General features: G+C 41.4%; 1 protein-coding gene across 1 annotated transcript; it reads right to left on the bottom strand.

The window, feature by feature from the left end:
• Positions 1-69: 69 nt before the first annotated feature.
• LOC124633805 (integrator complex subunit 7) lies at positions 70-15,792 on the bottom strand. Its single transcript, XM_047169152.1, has 17 exons — positions 15,625-15,792; positions 15,135-15,549; positions 14,888-15,000; positions 14,570-14,703; positions 13,770-13,958; positions 12,999-13,153; positions 12,371-12,497; positions 12,073-12,281; positions 11,652-11,840; positions 6,150-6,280; positions 5,415-5,665; positions 3,767-3,915; positions 3,211-3,415; positions 2,158-2,363; positions 1,196-1,274; positions 476-670; positions 70-282 (listed from the first exon to the last, which is right to left on the bottom strand). Exons 1-17 carry the CDS (start codon positions 15,710-15,712, stop codon positions 226-228), a joined length of 2,892 nt encoding a protein of 963 aa, XP_047025108.1. The 5' UTR covers positions 15,713-15,792; the 3' UTR covers positions 70-225.
• Between the last annotated feature and the right edge of the window lie 9,806 nt (positions 15,793-25,598).

Raw genomic sequence — 25,598 nt, 5'->3', positions numbered from 1 at the left:
CTTTTGTCTACGTTGAACAACATTAATATATTTAATATTTTAATGAAAAGTTAAATAAAAACAATGTAATTTTATTTTCATAACTTTATTGATAAAGGTTCATACAATTACCACAGTTTTAATGAAATTCTCAAACTCCAAATACTTTCTACATGTTGAGATATGAATAGAATATACCATAGTTATCTTAGAATCTACATAGTAAATCACCAATTAATGGTTAACTCAAAATCTACCGCGCGTAGCTTGCACGCTTCCCTTGGCACTGGGGTCTTCATGAGCCTAGAAGAAAAAAGTAGATAAAAATAGACTATAGCTGTAGTGCTAAGAAATTTCTGTGTAAGGGTCCGTTCAGACAGAACGGCTCGGACCGGAGAGGAGAACAAATTCATAACACGTTGAAAATCGAGTACTTAGTATTTGTAGAAAGGTTTATTGTTGAAAAAATTACTTTAAATATATTAAAAAAAAATACCTTAATAACAATACAAGTCCTAGGCCCAGTGTTCCAGAGCTGAGCGGTCTCGTCAATAAAGGCCGCTTCGACTGCCACAGTGTAAAGGCCGGGGGTGTTGACTGAAACCAGCTGCTGTGCCGAGAAGAAGTCGCGGACCGGAGTCACTGTCTGTACCGCTGTTAGTACCGGCGGGATGTTTGTTAATTCCACCGTCTGGGGGGAAAAATGTAGGTACATAGTTATTTTGTTCCGCGTACATGGTGACACTCACACATAATATTATTTGATTTATTATTTGGTTTGGACTTTAAAAGAGACTATGACCCTTGAGTTGGTTTCGGCGTTTCTCCTCAGGGATCAGTCAGTTAGGAAATGCCGACCTCAGCGTTCTTAAAATGACGTGTAAAAGTGATGTAATGTCCAACTTAATTGCAAAATAAACGATTTCATTTCATTTGAAAAAAACTTTGATCATTTGATAGACATGTGAAAGAATTTCAATAAATCCAAAAATAGCACTTTAGGGACAGTTTTTCATCTTTTATATCATCTGAAAGTAGACTGTCCGTCAGTTGCAAAAAGTTAAAGCTTCTTTAAATCTATTGCTGACTCTTGCTTCGTCAACAAGATAAAAAGTGTTAGAAATATATTTAAAGAAGAAGCTTTAATTTTAATGGATCTGCAACTGACTGTGTTTCTGTAAAAATTTGGTTGTAAAAGTAATATTTAAGGACTCACCTTTTCATTGGTGCGCGGGTGCGGCGTAGCGGTGACGGTAATCTGCACTCCCTTCACTTGACGCTTGCATTGGCGTTTGCTGTTGATCAAAACGTTAATATTGAAATATCCTTATTGGATAAAGAGTGTATATAAGGAAATACATAGGGGAGTTCGTAGAGTGTACATAAGGAAATACATAGGGTTGGTCATAGAGTGTACGTAAGGAAATACATAGGGTTCATAGTGTACATAGGGAAATACATAGGGGAGTTCATAGAGTGTACATAAGGAAATACATAGGGCAGTTCAGAGTGTACATAAGGAAATACATAGGGGAGTTCATAGTGTACATAAGGAAATACATAGGGCAGTTCATAGACATCATAAGGAAATACATAGGGCAGTTCATAGAGCGTACATAAGGAAATACATAGGGCAGTTCATAGAGCGTAAATAAGGAAATACATACGGCAGTTCATGGAGCGTACATAAGGAAATACATAGGGCAGACCGTGGACTGACCTGTGTCTTGCTGGGGAGTTTGTTGCGCCACTTCTTCCCAGCAAAAATACATAGGAAGTGGTAAAGGGTTTTGGGGGCTGTCTTTTGTAAATTTCTGACGTTCGAAAAGTGCTGATTTAGCAGTCTAATTTGAATAAACGTGTTTGTGTTTGAAAGTTTGTTGCGCCACTTCTTCTTCCTACCAAAAACACATAAGAAGTGGTAAAGGGAGGGCTGGGTGGTTTTGGGGGCTGTCTTTTTAAAAGTCCTGTTTTGCAGCCAGGTTGCGGGTTGTTCGAAAGAGATACCGCGGCCCTGGTACATAAAAGGCCTATGACGGAACACGACGGTTTTTAGTCAGTAAGAGTCTGACACTCCCTCACCGCTGCTAATCCACAGCGGGAGGGGTCATTTGATGATTTTTGACGTCGTTAAAAAAAAAAGGTTTGAATAAACGATTTCTGATATGATTCGATCACCTGAGCGGCAGCACGACGCCCTCCAGCTTGAGCGCGAGGCGGTGCGACAGCGGCAGCGCGGCCGCGTGCTCGGGCGGCGGCGCGCGCCAGGCGGGCGACAGCGACACGCGGCACAGCGCGCCGCTCGCCCGCCCCGCGCACACGCCGCGGCTCCACACGCAGCCGCCGCTGCACGCGCGGACCGCGGCTAGCACTGCGTCCATGTGCTGGGTAAAGACAACAAGCTATACGGGGGAGTATTCTTATCGCTCAGCTTAAAGCACAACAGAAATGTCGAAAGTTGGTCCTATTCCGTAACCATAAAAATCGCTGTTTCCTTGAAATACGTATAAGTAGTCTTATCGCTTCTCTAAAAAGTACTCCTATTCGAATTTCGAACAGATTCTTTACATGAAAGTCTGTTGTAGCAAGTTGTGTAGCAATGTTCTAACGTCATTTAAATTTAGAACATCTGGCCAAACTTGAATTTTCTTATTTGAAATTCGAACAACCTGTTTCTTATTTGATACAAATCTTTAGTGCCAAATTGAATCTTCTGATATACTCCATTGGGTTCTATTATTTATTTGCAGTGCTTACAATCTAAATATCAATTATCATTTGATTGTAAAGGCTCCAGCAGACCGGATGCGTATGCGTAACCACGCGCGTAGTCACGCGCGTAGTTACGGTGTAACCATGAGTTGTAATGTATGGAAATGTATGAGACAGGCCACACCGCTTGCGTAACGACGCGCGTGTCTACGTTACGCAAGCGGTGTGGCCTGTCTCATACATTTCCATACATTACAACTCATGGTTACGCCGTAACTACGCGCGTGACTACGCGCGTGGTTACGCATACGCATCCGGTCTGCTCGAGCCTTAAAGGCTCCGAAGCTACTGAATTGATTTGGAAAAAAATCTTTCACTGTTGGAAAGCTACACTCTTCCCGAGTAACAAAGGCTATATTCCTGTACGGGCAATAGTTTCCACGGATTTACTCCTTTAGGAAATTTAATCAACAATATACCGATATTTTTTATAACCACCATAAACATAACAGCACTCACCCGATGTGTAATCCCAGGATTAGTCGTCGGATTATCGAACAGCTTCGTAGAGATCTCATTGAGCGCGTTACTGGCTGACAAGGCAATCATTTCTTCCAACGTGGTGGGCTTGAAATCCACGCTGTCCAGGTCTGTGGGTCGTTCCTGACTGGATGAGGTGATGCGGTCCAGGAACTGAGCTAGTTGGTTGTATGTGTGCTGCGAACTGGGGGGCGGTTCAGGAGATTTTTTTGCAATATTTCTTGGTAATGGACTTGAGTCTGATATTTTGTCTTTCTTCTAATTATTTTTTGGAAGAAAAATCGGGACCATTTAAATAAGGTAAGCATTTTTGGAACGCCTTTAAAGAAAGGTGTCGAAAGAAAACGTGTTACAATGCGATATTTGTCTGTCAGATTAAAAATAATTTAGTCCAGGATTCGCCTTCGGTAAAATTATTACGAATGTGTAAATTAATTGCTGAATTATGCAGGACAAGGTCTTCATATCCGCAAAAACCTAGCCAGATCTGCAGATCCTAGATTTTGGCAATTTACATATTTGAAAAAAAGGATACATTTGCAGCTGCCTGAGCGTAGAATCATCAGCATGGAAGGCGGTGCTCGCTATGGCGGCGTACTTGTGCGCGACGGCGGCGACCGCGCGGGCGGCCTTGCGGACCGCGCCGGCGAACGCGCCCGCCTTCAGCGCGGGGTCGCGTTGACTCTGTGTGTGTAGCTACTGTTAGCTGTGTTGCTGTGTGTATGTATGTGCAGCTGGGTTAGTGTACAATCATCAGCATGGAAGGCGGTGCTCGCTATGGCGGCGTACTTGTGCGCGACGGCGGCGACCGCGCGGGCGGCCTTGCGGACCGCGCCGGCGAACGCGCCCGCCTTCAGCGCGGGGTCGCGTTGACTCTGTGTGTGTAGCTACTGTTAGCTGTGTTGCTGTGTGTATGTATGTGCAGCTGGGTTAGTGTACAATCATCAGCATGGAAGGCGGTGCTCGCTATGGCGGCGTACTTGTGCGCGACGGCGGCGACCGCGCGGGCGGCCTTGCGGACCGCGCCGGCGAACGCGCCCGCCTTCAGCGCGGGGTCGCGTTGACTCTGTGTGTGTAGCTACTGTTAGCTGTGTTGCTGTGTGTATGTATGTGCAGCTGGGTTAGTGTACAATCATCAGCATGGAAGGCGGTGCTCGCTATGGCGGCGTACTTGTGCGCGACGGCGGCGACCGCGCGGGCGGCCTTGCGGACCGCGCCGGCGAACGCGCCCGCCTTCAGCGCGGGGTCGCGTTGACTCTGTGTGTGGACTTCGTCATTTTAGGGATCCAGCAGAATACTAGCGTCAGGTATTCTACCTGACAGCTGGACACCCATTCGGTGCAAACTTAGGACACTGCACAGCGCCGTTAATTTCTGTTTATATTTTATGTCTGTCTTTCTACCCACTTTTTGTTTTGTTTAATTTCCTATTGTGTAGGTATCTTTGTGGTGTCTTTTTGTTTGTCTGAGTAAACGCTTTATCTATCTATCTATCTATCTACTTACTGTTAGAGGTGTTGCTATGGCCGGGGCTGCTGGATTGTTCGAAAGAGTTACCGCGGCCCTGGTACATAAAAGGCCTACGACGGAACATGACGGTTTTTAGTCAGTAAGATTCTGACACTCCCTCACCGCTGCTAACCCACAGCGGGTCATTTGATGATTTTTGATTTCGTTAAAAAAAGTGGTGTTGCTATGTGTATGTATATGCAGCTGTGTTAACGTAGAGTCATCAGCATGGAAGAATATCCTCCGTTTCCACCCTAACCTAAAATTGGTTTATGCGCAGCGACTCGTGCAATTCCGTGACGACAAGAAGTTTGGGGAGAACTATAGTTATGTGCCATAATGTACATACATAAAAAAAATCCCCAGGCATTGTTCACCAACTTGCATCCACTGCTTCCTGGCCACATTCATTGGTGAGATCGTTCGATCTTGACTGTTCGAAAATGTATGCGCAATGGCCGGCGGCGGCTGAGTACATAGCGACCTCGCCGCATGGGCAGTCCTGGCCAAGGCATTAAGCGCATGTACCCTCGCCTTCATCCACGCCGGCGCAAGGGCGGAACAAGCTCTTCGCCACCCCCACCCGCCCCACGCACTAGATACTTCCCAGCCGGAGCTGGCATCTCCTAGACCAGATATACCTAAAGGGATTTATTGCAATAATAGTAACTGACCTGTGAGAAAGTATGCGCAATCGCAGGTGGTGGTTGCGTACACAGCGATCTCGCCGCATGTGCAGTCCTGGCCAAGGCATTAAGCGCATGCGCCCTCGCCTTCATCCACGCCGGCGCCAGGGGGGAACACGCCCCGCAGCCCGCGCACCCGCCCCCGCAGCCCCCCGCGCCGCCCCCACCAGCCCCGCCTGCGCCGCCCCACCCGCTGGCTACCTCCCAACCGGAGCTGGCTTCTTCGAGACCCGATATACCTGAAGGGATTTATTGCAATTGAATTGGACTGAAGCCAGAAAGTTGGCCGTGTTACGAATGATGAAAAGATGATGGCAAGAATTACCCAGGTACAGATTTTGCAAAGGCAATGGTACTTCCTCCAACAACTTATACCTATTATATTATTTTATTTAGTACCCTTATATACTCACCCCTATATACACACTTTTATACTAGGACTATGTATTCTCTTTATGTACTACTAATACTTAAAATTGTTTTTTACACAGCGACACACAAAATTGCAAGACAGGATGTTGGGCATGTCAACCTTCCGACAGACAGGGTCCTCAGGTGGTAATGAGGGGTAGACGTATCAATAAAATACAGAACTACACTACATGTCGAGGTATAGTTGAGGCAAGTTCTTAAAAAACAAGGAAATGCCATGGATGTAATTTAAGATTTTTTCCTTTGGAAGGGTGAGGGTGACAAGACGATATAAAGTTTGTCGCGACTCACCATCTTCAACTAGTTTGGCATCGGCAGCGGCGGCGCGGTATAGCGCAGTCAGCCAGCGCTGAGCCGCCTCACTCGGGGCTTCCTCTGACAGACGCTTCAATATGGCCGCCGCTAAACTGTGGTGACCGTACCTGGTTGAAAAAAATACAATATTTTTAAGAACCAGAAGCAGGTTTATTTAACAAGGAAATAACAAGAAATAGTTTTAACATGAAAATCAACTACGATTGAACAAAAGTATTCAAAAGCGCGGCAAAATCGTATTCCCGTCAAACTATAGCATGTCTTGTCACAATGACGTTCGAAAATGGAATCCTCCAAGCAGAGATACACGACTGAATGGTGGGGTGTCGATGGTCGCTCGTCTCTGCTGCCCTTTATGTAACCACTGGCAGCTAACACGGCCTCTCCTGACACCCTGACGTCCTCGGCAGGATCTGGCTGAGCCTGGTTGTGTCTCGGAACACCTGCACATTCAATAAGCGAGTTGGACCTGGCTCAATTTCGTCATAATTGAATCTCGATTGGTTAACGTGCTCGTCATCGTTTTCTGGACACATGAAACTTTCAGAATAAACATTATTCGAGGTATTACAAACCTCAAACAAAGAACTAATTCATTTAAACAATGAAAAATAAATAACATCAACTTTAAATCAAATAACAGATACAAAATTAATAACAGAACACTGGTATACCACCCAGCGACTCGAAAATAAATAACATCAACTTTAAATCAAATGACTGGTACAAAATAAATAACAAAACACTGGTATACCACCCAGCGACTCGAAAATAAATAACATCAACTTTAAATCAAATAATTGGTTCAACATAAATAACAAAACACTGGTATACCACCCAGCGACTCGAAAATAAATAACATCAACTTTAAATCAAATAATTGGTTCAAAATAAATAACAAAACACTGGTATACCACCCTGCGACTCGAAAATGAATAACATCAACTTTAAATCAAATAATTGGTTCAAAATAAATAACAAAACACTGGTATACCACCCAGCGACTCGAAAATAAATAACATCAACTTTAAATCAAATAATTGGTTCAACATAAATAACAAAACACTGGTATACCACCCAGCGACTCGAAAATAAATAACATCAACTTTAAATTAAATAATTGGTTCAAAATAAATAACAAAACACTGGTATACCACCCAGCGACTCGAAAATAAATAACATTAACTTTAAATCAAATAATTGGTTCAACATAAATAACAAAACACTGGTATACCACCCAGTGACTCGCCGACATAAGCTCAAAAGTTTGTATATCGCATAAGATTTCCGCACCGTAGGCATAGGCTCCAAAAGTTTGCATACCTCCCAGTGACTCGCCGGCATAGGCTCAAAAGTTTGCATACCGCGCAAGGTTTCCGCACTGTAGGCATAGGCTCCAAAAGTTTGCATACCTCCCAGTGACTCGCCGGCATAGGCTCAAAAGTTTGCATACCGCGCAAGGTTTCCGCACTGTAGGCATAGGCTCCAAAAGTTTGCATACCTCCCAGTGACTCGCCGGCATAGGCTCAAAAGTTTGCATACCGCGCAAGGTTTCCGCACCGTAGGCATAGGCTCCAAAGTTTGCATACCTCCCAGTGACTCGCCGGCATAGGCTCAAAAGTTTGCATACCGCGCAAGGTTTCCGCACTGTAGGCATAGGCTCCAAAAGTTTGCATACCTCCCAGTGACTCGCCGGCATAGGCTCAAAAGTTTGCATACCGCGCAAGGTTTCCACACCGTAGGCATAGGCTCCAAAGTTTGCATACCTCCCAGTGTTTACTCATACACGTACACACATACAACATATAAAGAAATCATGTAAATTATTCAATATCAATCATGTAATTATTAACTTGGTACCGTGTACAGCGAAATATTGGGCCTCCAAAATTTAAGTTACCATCGACTCGCCAAGAAGAAGAAGAAGGTACCGTGTATAAGGCTGAAGCATATATCATAAGAAAAATGTAAGAAGGAATAAAATTTACTTGTTAGTTATACCGTGGGCGCAAGCGTGCACTCAAGCGCCCCCGGGCAAAGGTCTGTAGAAAGATGTTACTAAGAACAAATACTTCAGACTTTACACGAATATAGATAAAATTCAGTGCATCGTGAATGACAGAATCAGTGTCACAACGTGATATATAATCCAACATGGATTATCGCAACAATACCACGTCAATCAGTGGCCCAACACATCAGCACCACTAGCATGCTCTCAACTTTCAATAAGGCTGAGCAGACCACAGCGTCCACTCGACTCGGTAGCAACTCCACCACCAGAGTCGTCTTCTTTCAACGCCACATTGACGTCATCATGGCAAGCTACGACAGCAATCTGCCAGCAGCACCGGCACAGCAGCACTCGTGCCGCAACCAGCAGCACCGGCTCAGCAGTACTCGTGCCGCCACCAGCAGCACCGGCTCAGCAGCGCTCGTGCCGCGACCAGCAGCACCGGCTCAGCAGTACTCGTGCCACGACCAGCAGCACCGGCTCAGCGGCGCTCATGCTACGACCAGCAGCACCGGCTCAACAGCGCTCGTGCCGCGACCAGCAGCACCGGCTCAACAGTGCTCGTGCCGCGACCAGCAGCACCGGATCAGCAGCGCTCGTGCCGCGACCAGCAGCACCGGCTCAGCAGCGCTCGTGCCGCAACCAGCAGCACCGGCTCAGCAGCGCTCGTGCCGCCACCAGCAGTACCCACACAGTGGCGCTGATGCTAAGACCAGCCGCACCGGTACTACAGCGCTGGTTTGCTGCGACACCGCCGTTACATATTTTTGTGTACAACTCTGTGAACAAGCACTCACGACATACATTTCGCTCGGCCACTTCTGACCATCAAAATCTGGTAAGCTTTTCGCTTTTAAAGAAATAAATTCGAGGCATAACCTTGACAAACTCAACTTTGGAACCCTGTCTCAGAAATAGTGTCAGTACTAATCATGTGTCAGCAACACTCAAAATCAAAACACAACCATCATTATGTTTTAGTAAATTACGTGTAATTAACTTTACTTCATATTTTGCTACACAGCATACTCATGAGCAACAATACCAATGGTTGGTACATTATAACACATTTTTCCTCTTAATACAGGTAAGAGCATAATAGCTTCCAATATGGAATCAAAAAGCCATATGAAAAATAGAACAGATCACCTGACCTCGATGCATGATATACCAGGTCTACCATCCACTGGCTATCATTACTGGAGTATGCCAAACGAGGTACTGGCAGTTGGCACCCTATACAGCATGCAAAACTCGTGCAGCAGCACAGCACCGAGGCGCTTGAAGTGTCACAGCACTCGTAGTATGTCAAGTGGCACAGCACGTGCAGCGCTTACACCATCACCTTGCATAGTTCTCAAATTGGTGACCTCATAGTGTTTTCTGACTTAGGCTTATCCTCAAAACCTGTAGTCAAAAGACAAGCAAGCAAGCATCTGGCTATAGCAAACAAACATTCAATTGAAAGACTCTCATGCATTGTCATGTTACAGATTTGAAAGTTGACATCACCAATTAATGCACCCAAATTACATAATCAGTAAAATGAAATAATAACCAAGGTCGGTAAACAGACTTTCAATTTATAAAATGCGAATTACGCCATTGCCTTCCATTGGGATCTTAGATATTGGTTGTATCCCTTTCTTGAGCTCTACAGGCCTTCGAAGGCCACAACTACAGCGGCATAACACCAACTGTACCAAAGAGTTTACAAACCTGTACCAAAGAGTTTAAAAGAGTACACAAGTCTCTTTTCGGGCACCTCAATGCCATCAGACAGGCCAATGGGTCTTTTCCAAGTCACCCTGATATACATCATAGATACTACACAACTCAATAGAATCAAAAGTAGAAACAGATAAATAAATCAAACTAACAAATCTAGAGGCTGATGCACAATTTGAACTATTCCACTTTGGTGTAAGTAAATTGAGTAAGCCAATATCAAAACAGTGTGCAGTTATATCACAACAGCAGTAAACTTATATTTCTGTGTACTTGTTGAAACTCTCATAAGCAAAAAGATTAGGAATAAACATTACTGAGCTCATTTACATAATAAGCCTGTTAGTTATTCGATTTCATGGGACAAACACATTTTAAATGCAAACAAAAGATGCACATTATTATTCCAGCTTGTATATCATTTTGTTCAAGCTTTAAAACATTTATCTAAGTTTTGTATTAAAAAATCAACCCGTTGGTCATTAGCGGTGGCACCTGAGATTCTAACTCAAGGTTTCACTCAACACTTTCTGTATGTTTTTAACCAATAAGTTACCAAAATGGATTACAAGTCATGTATTACATAAAGGCTAAATAAAACCGGATTGATCTCACCATTTACATACAGGTAGGCACATTACAGGATACTTCTCGTAACATCTGGAACATAGTGGGAGCAAAGCATGTTGTTCACAGACACCACGGCAATACATAAGCAGAAACTCATTCCGCCCGAAGCACACAAGAGTCCCAACAGCATCACCGTTCTAAGCTCAAGCAATAGGCACTGCTTGCGCTATAAATCGGAAGCATCATAACTTCTCAACTTATTTCATCGTTATATCCGCATGAAAACAAAAGCAATCATTAATTCGATTATAACACAAACATTTTGATTAATAATTTATCATGTGACTATGTTCAATCAATTTGTTGACCAACAACCATAGTTACCAGACCTGTTATTTCCATAAAAATAAATAAAACCAATGTTCCTTTGTGATTTTTCCAATAATGGAATTTATGCAGTCCACATTAATGCTATCCTTCAATGTATTCTTCCAGTTATTTGGGCATTGATGTCATTAATTCTTCAGAATATAATAGACCTTCCGTATTATTTTTGTTCCACAACAAGTAAACCAACCAACATATTTATTGGTATCACTTACGCTGCCTGCATAGCATCTTGAACATACCAATCTATGCAGCGCACTGCAATCCATTACAAAATTAAAATAGAACAGCAAAAACTTTGGTCGGCGGGTTTCCTTACACCGCGTCGTACTTAATAAAAAGTGCCAATGAATCTAAACTGAAATCAAAAACTTTATAGTGGGAGTGAGACTATCCCACTTCTGATTTTAAGAACCAGAAGCAGGTTTATTTAACAAGGAAATAACAAGAAATAGTTTTAACATGAAAATCAACTACGATTGAACAAAAGTATTCAAAAGCGCGGCAAAATCGTATTCCCGTCAAACTATAGCATGTCTTGTCACAATGACGTTCGAAAATGGAATCCTCCAAGCAGAGATACACGACTGAATGGTGGGGTGTCGATGGTCGCTCGTCTCTGCTGCCCTTTATGTAACCACTGGCAGCTAACAATATATTATCTCAAATTCCTTGTATGTATACATTGTGACAGGCCAAAAATTAGAGATTTTTTTTTTACTTTGATAGCATCAATAAAACATGCCATTAGAACTTCTTCAAATATCGATAAAACACACCTGAGCGCAGCCCTAGCGACTCGATACCTCACCCAGCCGTCAGCGGGCTGTAGAGTGTTCAGTATCTGTTCCTGCCACGCGGGACTGATCTTGTGCGTCAGTGCCTTGCCCGCTCGCTCTTGGAACAGTACCGTGTATAGCAGCACTAGTGCCGTGCCGTCGTCTGGCGGATTCTCTATGGCATTTTCACTGGAAAAAAAATTTATAGTATCAAACATACTTGACTTCCGAAGTCAGAATGATTTGTAATTGTGAAAGTTACTGTAAACTCTGGTAAATGACATTGTGCCGCATCAATAAGAGCACAACCACTGGACCTGCTTGCCCAATTCATGATCGATCGGATCACAAAGGTAGGATTATATAACATGTAGGTGGGCACTCCCTTATATCCTATTACACTCCCTTATATATCACTCACCTCGGCAACAAGCTCAGCGCGTGATGCAGCGCCGGCATGGCGGGTGCTAGATGCGCGGACGCGTGGGGGGCTCCGCCGAGCGCCGCCAGCGCCTCCAGCAGGGCTGCGGTGCGGGCCCCGCCGGTGCTGGCGCAGGCCTGCAGCTGGGTTCCGACCACGTTGGCGGTGCGGCCCGCGTAAGCTGATGCTTCGGCGCGGCTTAGTTGTACCTGTGGAATGTACCTAATTAGTATCAATCATCTGCCTAGACTTTTCCTAACTACATAATTTTCATATTATTGGTGAACCTTTCACTTACCAAGCAACGCAGCGCAACTCTCAGCGACTTGATATTATTAGGGTTGTCATTCTCCCCGGTAGCTATGACCAGTGTTTCCAAAGCCAGCATTAGTTCACCCCCCTCCACTGGTATACATTCTTCGTAGCTAAAATTAATAATATTAATTCAGATGTATGCCATTTATTCTAGTAAATAAATAATTTATGATTAATCATAAGGCCAATCATGGTATGATGGAATCATCACATCGGATTCCGACACACGTATACAATCCTGGAATATTGGCTTTCATTGCTAGAGACGATCTACGATCAGCAGTGGATGGCACTAAACTTATGATTTTGGTCAGTTGGTCGTCTTAGGTTTGTTTGTCGTGAAGGAGTGTTTTTTCCAAGACTATCCATCCATATAATTAAGAACTGTCTGTTTTCAATATTTTCAGCCAATAAACTCCAGCCAAAGGTGGTCTGGAGGAAATTTCTAGCGATAATACTACCTATTGTACTTTTCTTTGTGTTATAATTGTGATGTAAAGTGTTGCAAATTTATTTTTTGGTGTACCTACAATAACGAATAATCTATCTATGTATCTAAATTTTTTTCTTGTACAGAAGTCAGTTAAAATCAGATTAACATGCCAACTCACCAATGCACCACAAGCCTGGTTAACACATCGGCAGCAGTGGCAGCTCTTGTAAGATCAGCCGACAGCGTGGCGTCGCTGCAGTAGCGGCGCAGCGCCGCGCACCCGCCCGCGCCGCTCGCCGCCGCCGCGCACACTGCCGGGCATGACACCAGCTTCTGTGGGGAGAAGTTTGAATATGGAATTGACACCAGCTTCTGTTGGGGCAAGTTTGAATATGGAATTGACATCAGCTTTTGTTGAGGGAGTTTGAATATGGAATTGACACCAGCTTCTGTGGACAGAGTTTGAATATGGAATTGACACCAGCTTCTGTGGACAGAGTTTGAATATGGAATTGACACCAGCTTCTGTTTGGGGAAAGTTTGAATATGGAATTGATACTAGCTTCTGTTGGGGAAGGGGAGGAGCTTGTGTTTGAATATGGAATTTAGAATTTGAATATGGCAATTCGATTCGTTCACAATAAATTGTTTTAATAAATCTATGTGTTATATTATGGTGTGTGTAAAAGAGTTAGATACTCTTTTACACACAGCTATTCTATTATCAGGGAATGCTGTCACCGTCACTGATACCAGCTTCTGTTGAGAAGGGGAGGGGGATACGAATATGATGGGACTGTTTGAAATAAGGTGTCATGAATATGTCTGGGAATTTTATATTTGAAATGTGTACTTGGAAGACTCATTGGGTGGTTGAGTTATTTTAGGTAGGAGAATAAATTCTCCTAAATGGGCGAACAGCTGTAATTTTTTCAGTATATTTCCTGACCTGCATGACTTGCAGACACAGCATGGTGTGTTCCATCTCGTGGCTGTCGGTGGCGGCGCGGACGAGCTTCTCCACGCAGTCGGCCGGCCACAGCGCCGCGTGCTCGGCCAGCTTGCGCAGCCCCAGTAGCGCGGCGCGACGGACGGACGAGCGGGCGTCGTTCATTGCTATGCTTAGGAGGAGTTCCACCTGGGAAAAAATATAGATAAATAGGTAGGTATATAGATTGAGATTCTTTATTATACACCATATTATTACACGACACAGGCTGTACGCTGCAATGACCTGCCCCCTTATACTTTCGTCACACCCGAGTATGAGAGCATCATCCGCCAAGCCTTTTTTCCCAACTATGTTGGGGTCAGTTTCCAGTATCCGAATATGAGAGCAATGGATATTAATATAACACAACTTATTGCAGAACCTGTTTAAATAAACAAAAATATCCCAGTAAATACTAGTATTTCAACTATAAACTACTTGTCACAACATCCGGATTCGGACTTTCATGTAATATTAGTGAACAAGGTTATTATATATTAATTTTTTTTAGCCCGAACTGTCCCACTGCCGAGCAAAGGCGTCCCCACTTCGTCTCCACACCTTTCGATCCTTTGATCGATCTCGCCCGGAGGTTGTATACACCCCAGGTCCCAGCGTCAGGCTGGCTTCCGTCAGAGGCTCTGACACTTGGGGCCGAACTGTGGGTGTGTAACTCATGGGGGTTTGGACCGCGCAGGAGAGGTTGACTTGGATCCCGAAAGATGTTGTTTATAAATTCAGTTTAAAAACAAACTTACTTGATCAGGCACATGCACTACAGTGTCAGCAGCGATGTGTGTGAGCGCAGTGATGGCGGCACGGACCGAACTTGATGATGGAAACCTTTCTAGTAATGACCGCAGTAGTTTCAGGACTCCTTGGGCTCTTACAGCTGAGGAATAATTAAAAAAAAACTGTTTTAATTCAAAAACAGATAGAGTGGCATTTTACTATTAAGTATCTAAGTTTTTCCAGTTCATGTGAAATTAGTATATTTATGATGTTAATTTCTGATCTATTATCATATGGTGAATCACTGAAGAGATGTATGTTTTCAATGTTCATTAAAAACTTACCTCCACCATGTACAGTTCTCAATGCTCTGACAAGCTTCGCTCTGCGCTCAGCAGCGGTGCTCTCACAGTCCACCATGTCCCACAGCTTGTTGCACATAGCCACCGCAAATGCACTGGAAAAATATGGAAGAAATATTATAAAAGAAAGAAAGCTAACAAAAAATACATATTATAAAAAAAATACTACATCTAAATAGGTTATTGAGGCAATTAAAGACAAAATTTGAAAGAAATAACTAAAACCTACTTGGAATGCTCAGCAAATCTCGTAGTAGCATAGATAGCAGCATCAACCTCCACGTTATCATGGCTGTCAAGTCCTCTGCGTATGGCATGATGCACATTCTGCCTCTCTGGTATAATTCCCGCCACGGCGCCCAACGTCCTCAATGCCAAAGCCCTGGCCACCGGGTCATTTGAATGTAGAACACTAAAAACTCTTCTTAAAAACTCGTCGACGTTCAAAATCTTGTCTAAATGTTTCTCGCTCTGTTGACAGACCCGCAGCACCCATAGACGAAGGAAATTATTCCCCATACGAAAGACATCGGCGAGTTTCAGAAACGAAGAGTTGATAAGGATAGGGAAAGGATATTTTTCGAATAATCGCGGGAATCGGACGATAGCTTCGCATTGTTCACCCACTTTTCCTGAACGGAGACCTATAAATACAGATAGTTATAGTTTGCTGAAGTAATAGTGAATCGAATATTATTGGAAGGAAGGTTAGGTTATACCTTTGTCTAATTCAGTTAATGCTGAGTTGGCGTCCTGTTCCGGTTCACCAGAGGAATCATTAAAAGTATTTAAACGCACACCGATCATTATTAGTTTCTTATTTTTGTTTATTTATTGAAAAAATGCCTGAAACAAACCAAAGCAGCTTTGACAACAACAAACCAACCAATCAAACGAAGTTGACATTGACATAATTGACACTTTGACAGTGACATTGGATTTCATTTAGCCTCTTTGGCCTAGTGAAAAAAAAAACAATAGAATTATATTCGTTTATATTAAATTGGTAATATAAACTTGGATTTAGATTAAAAAAGATCGATAATCTACAAAGATAATAAATGAAAATATAAATTCAAGGCGACTAGAGCCATCTATTGACATTTTTATGATTTTGTTTTGATAGCTGCAGCTTAACATTCATAGAGGCCGCTAGCAGTATTAAATAACTGTAGGATTTTTAGCCGACTTTAAAAAAGGGGATATTTAATTAGATTTCAAGTATCTTCAGCGATTTATAGGAGATGACTGAATTGATTTGGTTAGTTAATAGAATTTGATGACTATGTGTTCAGTAGTTTTTGATTAGTTTATTTACCTATCTTACAAATCAGCAAGCAGTTCATCAGATCATCCAACTGTTCCCACTTTGATTTATGCATCATAAAACGAAGATGCAGAGGTGCCTAATCGAGTACCTAATTAGTAAGGTTTCTCTACCATAGCAACTCTTTTTTCGTGCATCGTAATCCTATGGACATACTTACCTACTTTCGACAGATGAGTGCTATTTCAAAACAAAAACTGTACCTAAATATCCACGTAAAACATGACACCTAACCAAAACACCGCTATTAAAAGTAAAACTAATCCGTGGATAACTATCGGCAGAGCTGTGTTTACCGGCAATGCTCGGCTCAGCTCTCAAAGGGTAATTACTGTAACGGGAGTGTATGTCGCCATTACGGTGAAAATGGCGCGAAAGGTGAGTTGGTAAACTCACTAATCATGGCGGATCGCTCGACAAAATGACGGAGTTTTGTTACATCAGTTCGTTAAACGTAATTTGTTATTAAATGGAGCCCGGGTTAGCTCGGGTTTGCTCGTATTGTCCAAATTGAAGGCTAATCATGTTGACTCGTGTTTCACGGACCTATCGTTTATTGACAGATAATTTGCTAGGGGACTCGATAGATAGTTCGCTAATAAGCAGGTAACCTGACATTTTGGTCTCCTTGGGGATCGAATTTGAAATGAAGAAGTGGAAAACTAATAGAAACCAAATACCCTTCTTCAGCGGCGGCCCTAGGCATTGCGAGGCTACGTGCGGCAGGTCTATGCGAGGCCCTTTGTCCTACGTGAAAAGTATGTGTTGCGAGAGTTGTACACCAGCTTGTGTTTTGATTTAGCTAAACGTCATGTTTAAGGAGAAACAAATTAATACAATTTTATTTTTACTACAGTTTATATTTAAAGAATCGCAAAATTAACAAATATTAAAATGATCTGATGCTTGCGACTTTTCTTAAGACTAAAATCTTTAATTAAAGCAGAATAATCGAATGAATGAGCAACGTCATTTTCGATCGAAAGAATAGCAAGGGCTGAAAGTCGATCTTGTGTCATCGAATTCCTTAAACATGTTTTAATAATTGTAAGCCTCGAAAAACTGCTTTTTCGATATTATTATTTTATTATTCGAATTCTCAAGACTATTTCGGAAGTGGGATTTTCAGTTAAATTATTTTCTAATATATATTTCAGCACCGAGATAATATTCAGCTCTTCGTAAAACTGATTCAGGGCCGTCTCTAGCTCATGTAGCGCCCGGGTGCAATCATGACCCAAGCGCCCCCGAAAGATTGTGACTTGAGTAGTTCGAACTTCGTAAATAAGAAAGTTCATACGGAAACTAGGAGTTATTTTCTTGTTAATAAAAGGACTTAAAAGCGGCGCTACCTTCTAGGTTCGGCTAAAAAGGATGAAAAAAATAAAACAAGCGCAAAGTAAAGCACCCGCGAGCGTAGCGAGCGCAAACATTTTTGAGCTTTGGGTTAGTAAAGCATATAAACTTGTATAATAAACAACAGTGCAAGGTGAAGTCGCGAGCGTAGCGAGCGCGAAAATTTTTGAGCTTTGGGTCAGTAAAGCATATAAACTTGTATAATAAACAACAGTGCAAGGTGAAGTCGCGAGCGTAGCGAGCGCGAAAATTTTTGAGTTTTGGGACATAAAAGTACTCTAATCAAGTTAGAAGGAGAGGCACTACCAAGGGAACAGTCGCGAGCGTAGCGAGCGCGTTTTTTTTTTAAATTATTTGTGTAAGGACTCTCAAATTAAACTCGGAATTAAGCACAAATAAAAAGAATCCGTGACTGGATCGAGAGCCAGTTGTGAAACGCAGAATGAATTATAAATAAAGAAAAAATGTAATTTTTTTTTCTTGGACCAGATATATATTTTTAATTATATATTTTTTTATATTAGTGTGGGTTGTAGCGCGAGGCCCCCCTAAGCGCGAGGCCCTGTGCGATGGCACAGTTCGCACACCCCTAGGGCCGCCACTGCCCTTCTTATTAGAACTAACATACGACCCCTTTTAAGACAACATGTCGACTCTTTCAATAAAGGCTTTGCTGCCACAACCCTTTAGCATAGCAAATATCAGGTTGATACCACCAATCCCATTAAAATCAAGGCTAATCAGGTACCTTAGTCAGGGTCATTATCAATAAGAATTAGTGTCAGGAAGGTCCTTGAACTAATAAGTTTTTTCCGTCCGGTGACATTGCGCAAGGCTGCGCGTGATCACCATGCATTATGCGCGGGAGCAGGACATTTCGACGATATACTCGTACTACTGCCGTGTAGTAGGCACGTTTCGTACTTGACCAATTGATATATAAGACGTCCCTATTGATTGGTTTATCATTGTGCATCGGATCTTGTGTCCTGTCGCGTCTTAAGTATATCTTACAACAAGAAAACGAATCTACGCCAAGATGTTCAAATTCGTAAGTATTTTTCTTAATTTATGATTGTTTCTTTAATGTTTTAATATTTTTTGGACCTTATTCAAAATGGTCACTCTCGATACTCTCTGTTACTCTACTTTAAATTTTGAGATGTATTTGGTCTTAATATAAAATAATGTTGATAGGAGATAGTAAGTTCGTGTCCCCCAAAGCCCCCAAAGTCTGGAAAATATCTATATTCACATCAATAGTCACTTAAAAAAATTATATCTAAATAATAGACATGTTATGTGCCTCTCTCATGTAACCATACTTATTTTCTTTCTCTCTACCATCAGGTGCTGTTCGCCGCTCTCCTGGCTTTCGCCACCGCCAAGCCCCTGGTCCTGGAGTACGACTACCCAGTCGCCTACAGCGCCCCAGTGGCCGCCTACTCGGCTCCCGTCGCCTATTCCTCCTATAGCGCCTACGACTACGCTCTTCCCTACTCCGCCTATGCCTACGCTCCGTACTCTTACTATGTGCGTTAATATGGCAACTTACCGACGGATTACAGCTATGCAATGGGATATGAGTTTTATGTACGCATCTAATTTATTATAGCAGTTCATTGGAATAAATATTCGATACGAAACTCTGTCTTTTACTATATACTCTTTGTAACCATATAAGTTCTTATAGATATTGCACAAAGTGATTGATCTTGTAGTTATAATGAGGGAGATGTAATAATTCGTCAACCTGACCTGGTTCATAATATTAGCAATGTTCCCACAATAGATTATCAGACATCACCATTACATAAGGTTTCGTAATAACCACCCTACTTAAACTTTAGCAAGAATTTGCTATAAAAACTTAAAGCTAAGCCTAGAAAGGATCATCCATTCTTCGAAAGTAACCTTATCACTTTCTTATCAAACGATTAAGTTATGCAAAGGCGAATAATGGTTAATTAAAAACGTTATCTAGCTACTCCTTAAGCTAATCCTTCCGGATCGAACAAAGCATTATTTTGACATATTTTTTCCACAATGGGGGATTATTCATTGTGTGGTACACGCAAGTAATCGATGCCGGACGTTGTAGGGATTATGGCCAGACGGTCAGTCACCTACTTTGACAGAACAAATTCCTGGAACGTCCAGTGTCCAGTATTGCAGTTTATACTTCCCTTTGTGAACACAAAACGAGATTCTTTGCATCCCAGAATGTGTACTGTCATCGTTCGGCGTATCATTTGTGTTCAGCACAAAAGCTCGTATGCTGGATGGCTAGCATTCAATAGTTAGGTTGTGAACCCTAGGCTAACACAGGTTTTGCAACTTTGGTCTTCAACAATAGGGTATTGTTATGGTAACTGCCATCATCATTAGTAATTTTCTAAAGCAATATTGAAGTTGCGTGGTTTAGTTATTACTTAATATCTAGGTACCTACATTATACATATATCTTCATATACGGACTGTGATATTGTCAGCCAACTCCAGAAAGGTCTTCCTGTCCTGTTTTCCTTCAAATCAATTGTTCAGGGGATTATAAACTATTATCGTTTTCTTTCGTTGAAGGATTAGCTCTCTAATGATAAGATTTAGGGTAGCATTGTGGCATCCATTGTTGGTAATACGCATGACTTTTGCATAGCTCTTTTGTTAATGTTGGTTTAGCTACTGTTTGGTAGTTATTGTCTTGGACGAGATTTCTCTCACGATGGATGATTTCGGTGCTAACGACTGTTGAATGACTTATATTTTACTTTTGGTCTATGACTGTAATATGACGGCGTAGCTAACAAGCTGGGAGTATATAAAACAAAACATAATATTGTTTTTTAACAAGGAAAACAGGAACATAAATAAGAAGACAACATTTCTTTATTGATATGATCCTGCGAGGACAATAAGACAGTTCAGACGACCAATTAATGTTACTAAAGCTTTCAAAAAGTTTATTAGTAACACTATCAAAATATCAGCCACAAATTCACTCAGGCATGTTAAGCTGACATCACTCAAGGTTCCACTTACTACAAAAAAAGTGTTACCACATGTTACCTTCTCGCCTGTCTCTGTTTCCAAAGTCTTAAACCCCAAAGTAGCCAAAATACCATACAATCTGGCACAAAGACTACAATAATCTTCTTAGAAGTGTTGAGTCGTTAAAACATTACGCTCCGTCAATTTTCACAAAGTTAACATACATAGATACATCACCTTAATTGCTAAAGCCATAAGGTGTAAAATACATGTATTTTGGGGACTAAATTATCGTGGTAATGTGTAAATATCACAAGTTTGGGTCCTTGCAATCAAAACATCGTGAAGTAATCCTCCTTTGTGTCTGCGTAGCGTACAAATGGCGATGTTTGGCACCTCTGATCGGCCCAGATCGATATCTTCCAGTAATCCGCACTTTCTAGTGACACGGCTTTGTGCCTTTATAGGACATCGACATACAAATGTTGAAATAACTTTATTAATGTAACGCAATGGTAAAAGAAACGCAATCATTAATTTATTGGCAGTTTAGCATGTTTTTTTTAAGTGCTTTGTTGATTCTGAACGCGTTTAAATTCGTTTAACAGTAATTATGATTTATGCGATAAAGATAGCTATTAAGATGATTATTATTCATTATTAAATGCAAATTAAAATCCTCGAGATTAAAAATATTCAAAACATTTTAAACAACATGCATGAATAAAAATAAATAATCTTTTATCCTGTTAAAATGCCCGTACATTTGGCGACACTAGCCCACGGTAGAGGCGTCAATTTTGACACCAACGGCTGCGTTCACGAATAAAAAAACAATATTTATTATCTGTATATTATTCAGTGTAAATAAACATAGTGCGAGAGTGTAGGGATGAATGGCTTTGTCCCCGCACCATTGTGTTATGGGGTTTGTGATAATGTTTTTATGGTGTCTGTCGCGTCGCTTCGGATTAGGAACAAATCGGCTGGATGGTGATGGAGGCAAATATTTGCGGGACACTTGGAGTCGCTATCATGTCTGGTCGCGATCGCACCTATTATGCCGTTGTGTCAATATGTGGATGAAGGGAGATCGCTGACTACTTACTTGCAGGAGGACACTTTTAATGGCCACTGTGACATTATAGAATAGTTTTAGGTACATTTTTCATGTTATAGAAAGACGTTTCATAAAATTGTGATAACGTAATCAATTACTGTAATGTAAATAGCGTAACCCTAGGTCTAAAGATTTTATATCACAGAACTTAAACTTGAACTTTAAAATCACATGTCAGTTAAGTTTTTTATCTAAAGTATCCTAGTAAAAACTAAATAGTTTCGTTATCTTAATCGTCGAGGTGTTTATTGAGCTTCGACAGGTAAGACAAGATGGCAGCTATGTTATTAGCTCACGTCTCTTTCCGACGGAGAAAACACTTGGAGAATATCTTGTCATTTTCCTTTACACTTAAGAATAAAACAGAGCTCTAAACCTGACTAGTTACTTGCTGCAGCAACAATCGATACCTACAAACATAATACAGAAGAAATATTGTTTTGATTCTTTTCCAAAGGCCCGGACACTAAAGAACCGATTTAATCGAATATTTTACTGAGCTACACTATCCCCGGATGACATAGGCTATATTTTATACTTCAGATAGAATTAGGTATGTAGTATATTTTAATACATTATGACGATAGGATACTAGATAGGACGCTTCATACTTGTCAATATGGAACCCCAACCAACATCGTTGAGAAAAGCCTAGGCCGATTTTAATAGATAGCTAGAAAGGTATATTTATGGATCTTAATTACAGAGAACATTTTTTTATTAAATAAATACGACATTTCTAATACAATTTACAAGGAAAAAACCAACAAAAACTGCGCAAAAGCTCGACTATTTTTCACGCAAGATATAAATCTTGTATAAAACTTATCTGATGGTTAAAACAATATGAAGCAGGTACTCTTAAAATATTCTATTACCGTTGATAGAGCAAGCACTCGACAGCTACATAATACTTATAGTTTTATCAGATGGTAAAGTTTTAATTAACAAATGTAAGTACAATGTATGTGGAGTAAAACGTTCGAAATGGGACCAGTCGTCTCGGTTCCCAGGGCGCAATTATATGAAATTATTTAACTGTTATACTTGTGTGTTGTGTTCTACGAAATGTATCTACCTATACACAGTTTTGTTATTAATTGTTTTGTAATGTAAATGACCGGAGTATATTATAATGTAGGTAAGTATTAATTATTAATCTCTATGCTATTTGCGTAGGAATAAAACTATAAAGTTTATATTTTACTCAATAATTTCGTCAAAATTTAAATATCTGTATACCTTTATCAACGATGATAAAGATAGAAATTACATAAGTAAATCCTTTTCAATACAAAAAATAGACCACGCACTATTAAAATATTCATTTCCTTCCAAATGTAAATCGATTAACGTTCACAAATATGCGCATTTTTTCGCGGGCAAGCTAAATCGTTTTAGGATGCATCTGATTATTGTATCTGTCACTACAATGATCATTGTATCTATCACAAAATATTATCGTTGTCGATATAATGTTGATGTTTTTATTTCCCTATTTAAAATTAACTTGCACCTTGTCGTTACATATTAATAGTTTTAGAGAGTTATTTCTTGTACAAACTTCCAATACATATAGTTCAGTGCGTCTGACTGGCACAATATTTAGTTAGAAAACACATATTTATAAAGGAAGTTAGGGCCTTTTATGACTAGGCCTACCTATTTCTTAATTTTGCAGTAGTAGACGACATGAGAGTTGAAAAGGCCTGAGTGCTTTTCAGGAAGATCCTTTTGAACACACGGTAAATCAACTCTTGAAATCCACGTAGTATTAAAACCCCATCAGATGCTCGACAAATACCCATGGTATCAGTATATCCGGAAGCAATGATCACGCTTAGTCACGGACAGCTGATGAGAGCATTTGTAATGATACATAATACATAATCCTGCGATGTAAATCGCTCAACAGCCATTGTTGGGCATTTGTTGTCTAAAATGCTCAGCTAGGTAGGATGGGCTGATAATGACTTTGATGTGCAAAACGAACAATTAGGAGTGTGTAAAAACGATGAATATTTTATTGCAAACGTAAAAATATGACTTGTATCATAATAATGGTATCTAGGTAGGTATAGACATAAGTACCTATGTAGCTCTTGGCTTCCATTTTGGGATAACTATGATACAGGCTTCCTTGCTTAGTTTGGAATAAATATGTTTTTTTTTTATGTTTTCAAGACTAGAACCTCATCTTCTGATGAGGACCTAATAGTTCTAATAATCTTGAATGCCTAAGTGCCTAACTTAGTTCATCCGTTACGGTTTGCTATTGCTTGTATGTTAATCCGGAGTTAATTAATGTAGTGATTACCTATAAAGAGAGCTGAAATCGTGTCGATCAAAAGGACACGACGACCTACAAACATTTCAGTTTTCAGTGATTAATGATGAGTAATCTACTTAACTCATAGGCTAAACTCTATTTTTTATGTTGAACAGAAAAGATCTATGCTGATTTAATAAAAACCATTCACAAAATAATCACGTCTCTATAATTCCATTTAAGCATAATTTCAAAATCTTTTAAATCGTTTATCAGATTCCAAAAATTCTATAATTCTTATAGACAGGGCCCATTGTGAACGAATCAAGGGCACCCGGAGGTGTCTGGTTACACCAAGTATGTAACACGATGCGTCTAAAATGAGGATCCGTACCAAAAAGTACAATTATATGTGGCCATGCGCGGCCACATGGTGTATGGTTTCATTGCTTTGTGCAATTTAAAAAGTTTAATTTTGACGTTTATAGGTTTTTTTCTGCATATTATGTCAAATTTGAGTTTGGAATGTTTATTGTTTTTTTTTCTGTAGATGTAGGAATTTTGGTGATTGTATTGAAAAGGCCTGTTCGATTTGTTGTGTTCACTAAATGTGATGGGCCGACAAAATCCTTGTAGATACTTCTTGCCTAAAAATTTACGTTTTTCCAGTGTAAAAACTGAAAATTCAAACGGCTTCCAGAATGTTTTATTCAATAGTTTTACAAAATGATCTTATTATAGGGAAATATTAAAACTAAGTATCAAAATATTCATCCGCATCGCTGTCAGCTGGGATCGTGCCCAAAAGGCTGGCTGCATTGCCACGCTGGATGGCAATGCATATCCTTTGACCGAAGTATAGGCCAGCCCTTTGGTCACGAGTGGACTCCACTAATCGCTTACTAATTTCTCGAAAGAGTCTGTGGGCACTTGGGCCCCATGGTCCCAGGGTTTCAACCCCAAACGGCTCAAAAATGCAATTGCCGGTGAGGTTTACATATTTGTGCCGCTTGAGGTTTTCCGCGGCTGCAGCAGCTGCACCGACACAGCTCGCCGTACTGGGAAGGTGGGAAGGTGCAAGGGTGTCGACGCAGGTTGCGTCCCACACCAAAGACCTTCCCATCTTCCAAGGCATTATAGACATCCCGTCTGGTCTCTTGCCATCGTCGCGTGCCAAGCCTCTGGGTTCTAAAATGGCTGGCACTCCGGCGGTGACAAGAGCACGACGGATAATGTCATTTATGCTGGCGTGTCGTGCCATGCGACCAGTACTTTTGCTACAGGAAAGACCATGGTGCCCAAGGCGGTCCACAGCGATGCGGAGCCGCAGTGGGAGCGCCGAGGCGTAGGCATGTAGCGAGCCGGAATGTAGTGTCACCCAGCATGGTCCCAACGCTGGGTGACGGCAGTGCGTGAAGCCATAACCCTGACTCCCACTCTCCCACAGCCAGTAGGCGGGCACGCTCAGCAGTATTGACAGATGTTTCAAGTAGTTTATTTCTCGTCAATCTGCAGAGCGGCTCGTCCCACTGTCTCTGGGAAGCCGGGTTGTCAGGGAAGGCTGTGTTTGGGCAAGCCACTTTCCAGGCGTTCATGCCATCAGTCAGACACGGCACCTCAGAATCGAACAGTG

Source organism: Helicoverpa zea, chromosome 10, assembly GCF_022581195.2.
Source record: "Helicoverpa zea isolate HzStark_Cry1AcR chromosome 10, ilHelZeax1.1, whole genome shotgun sequence".
NCBI lineage: Eukaryota > Metazoa > Arthropoda > Insecta > Lepidoptera > Noctuidae > Helicoverpa > Helicoverpa zea.
This window is presented reverse-complemented; position numbering and strand designations above follow the sequence as displayed.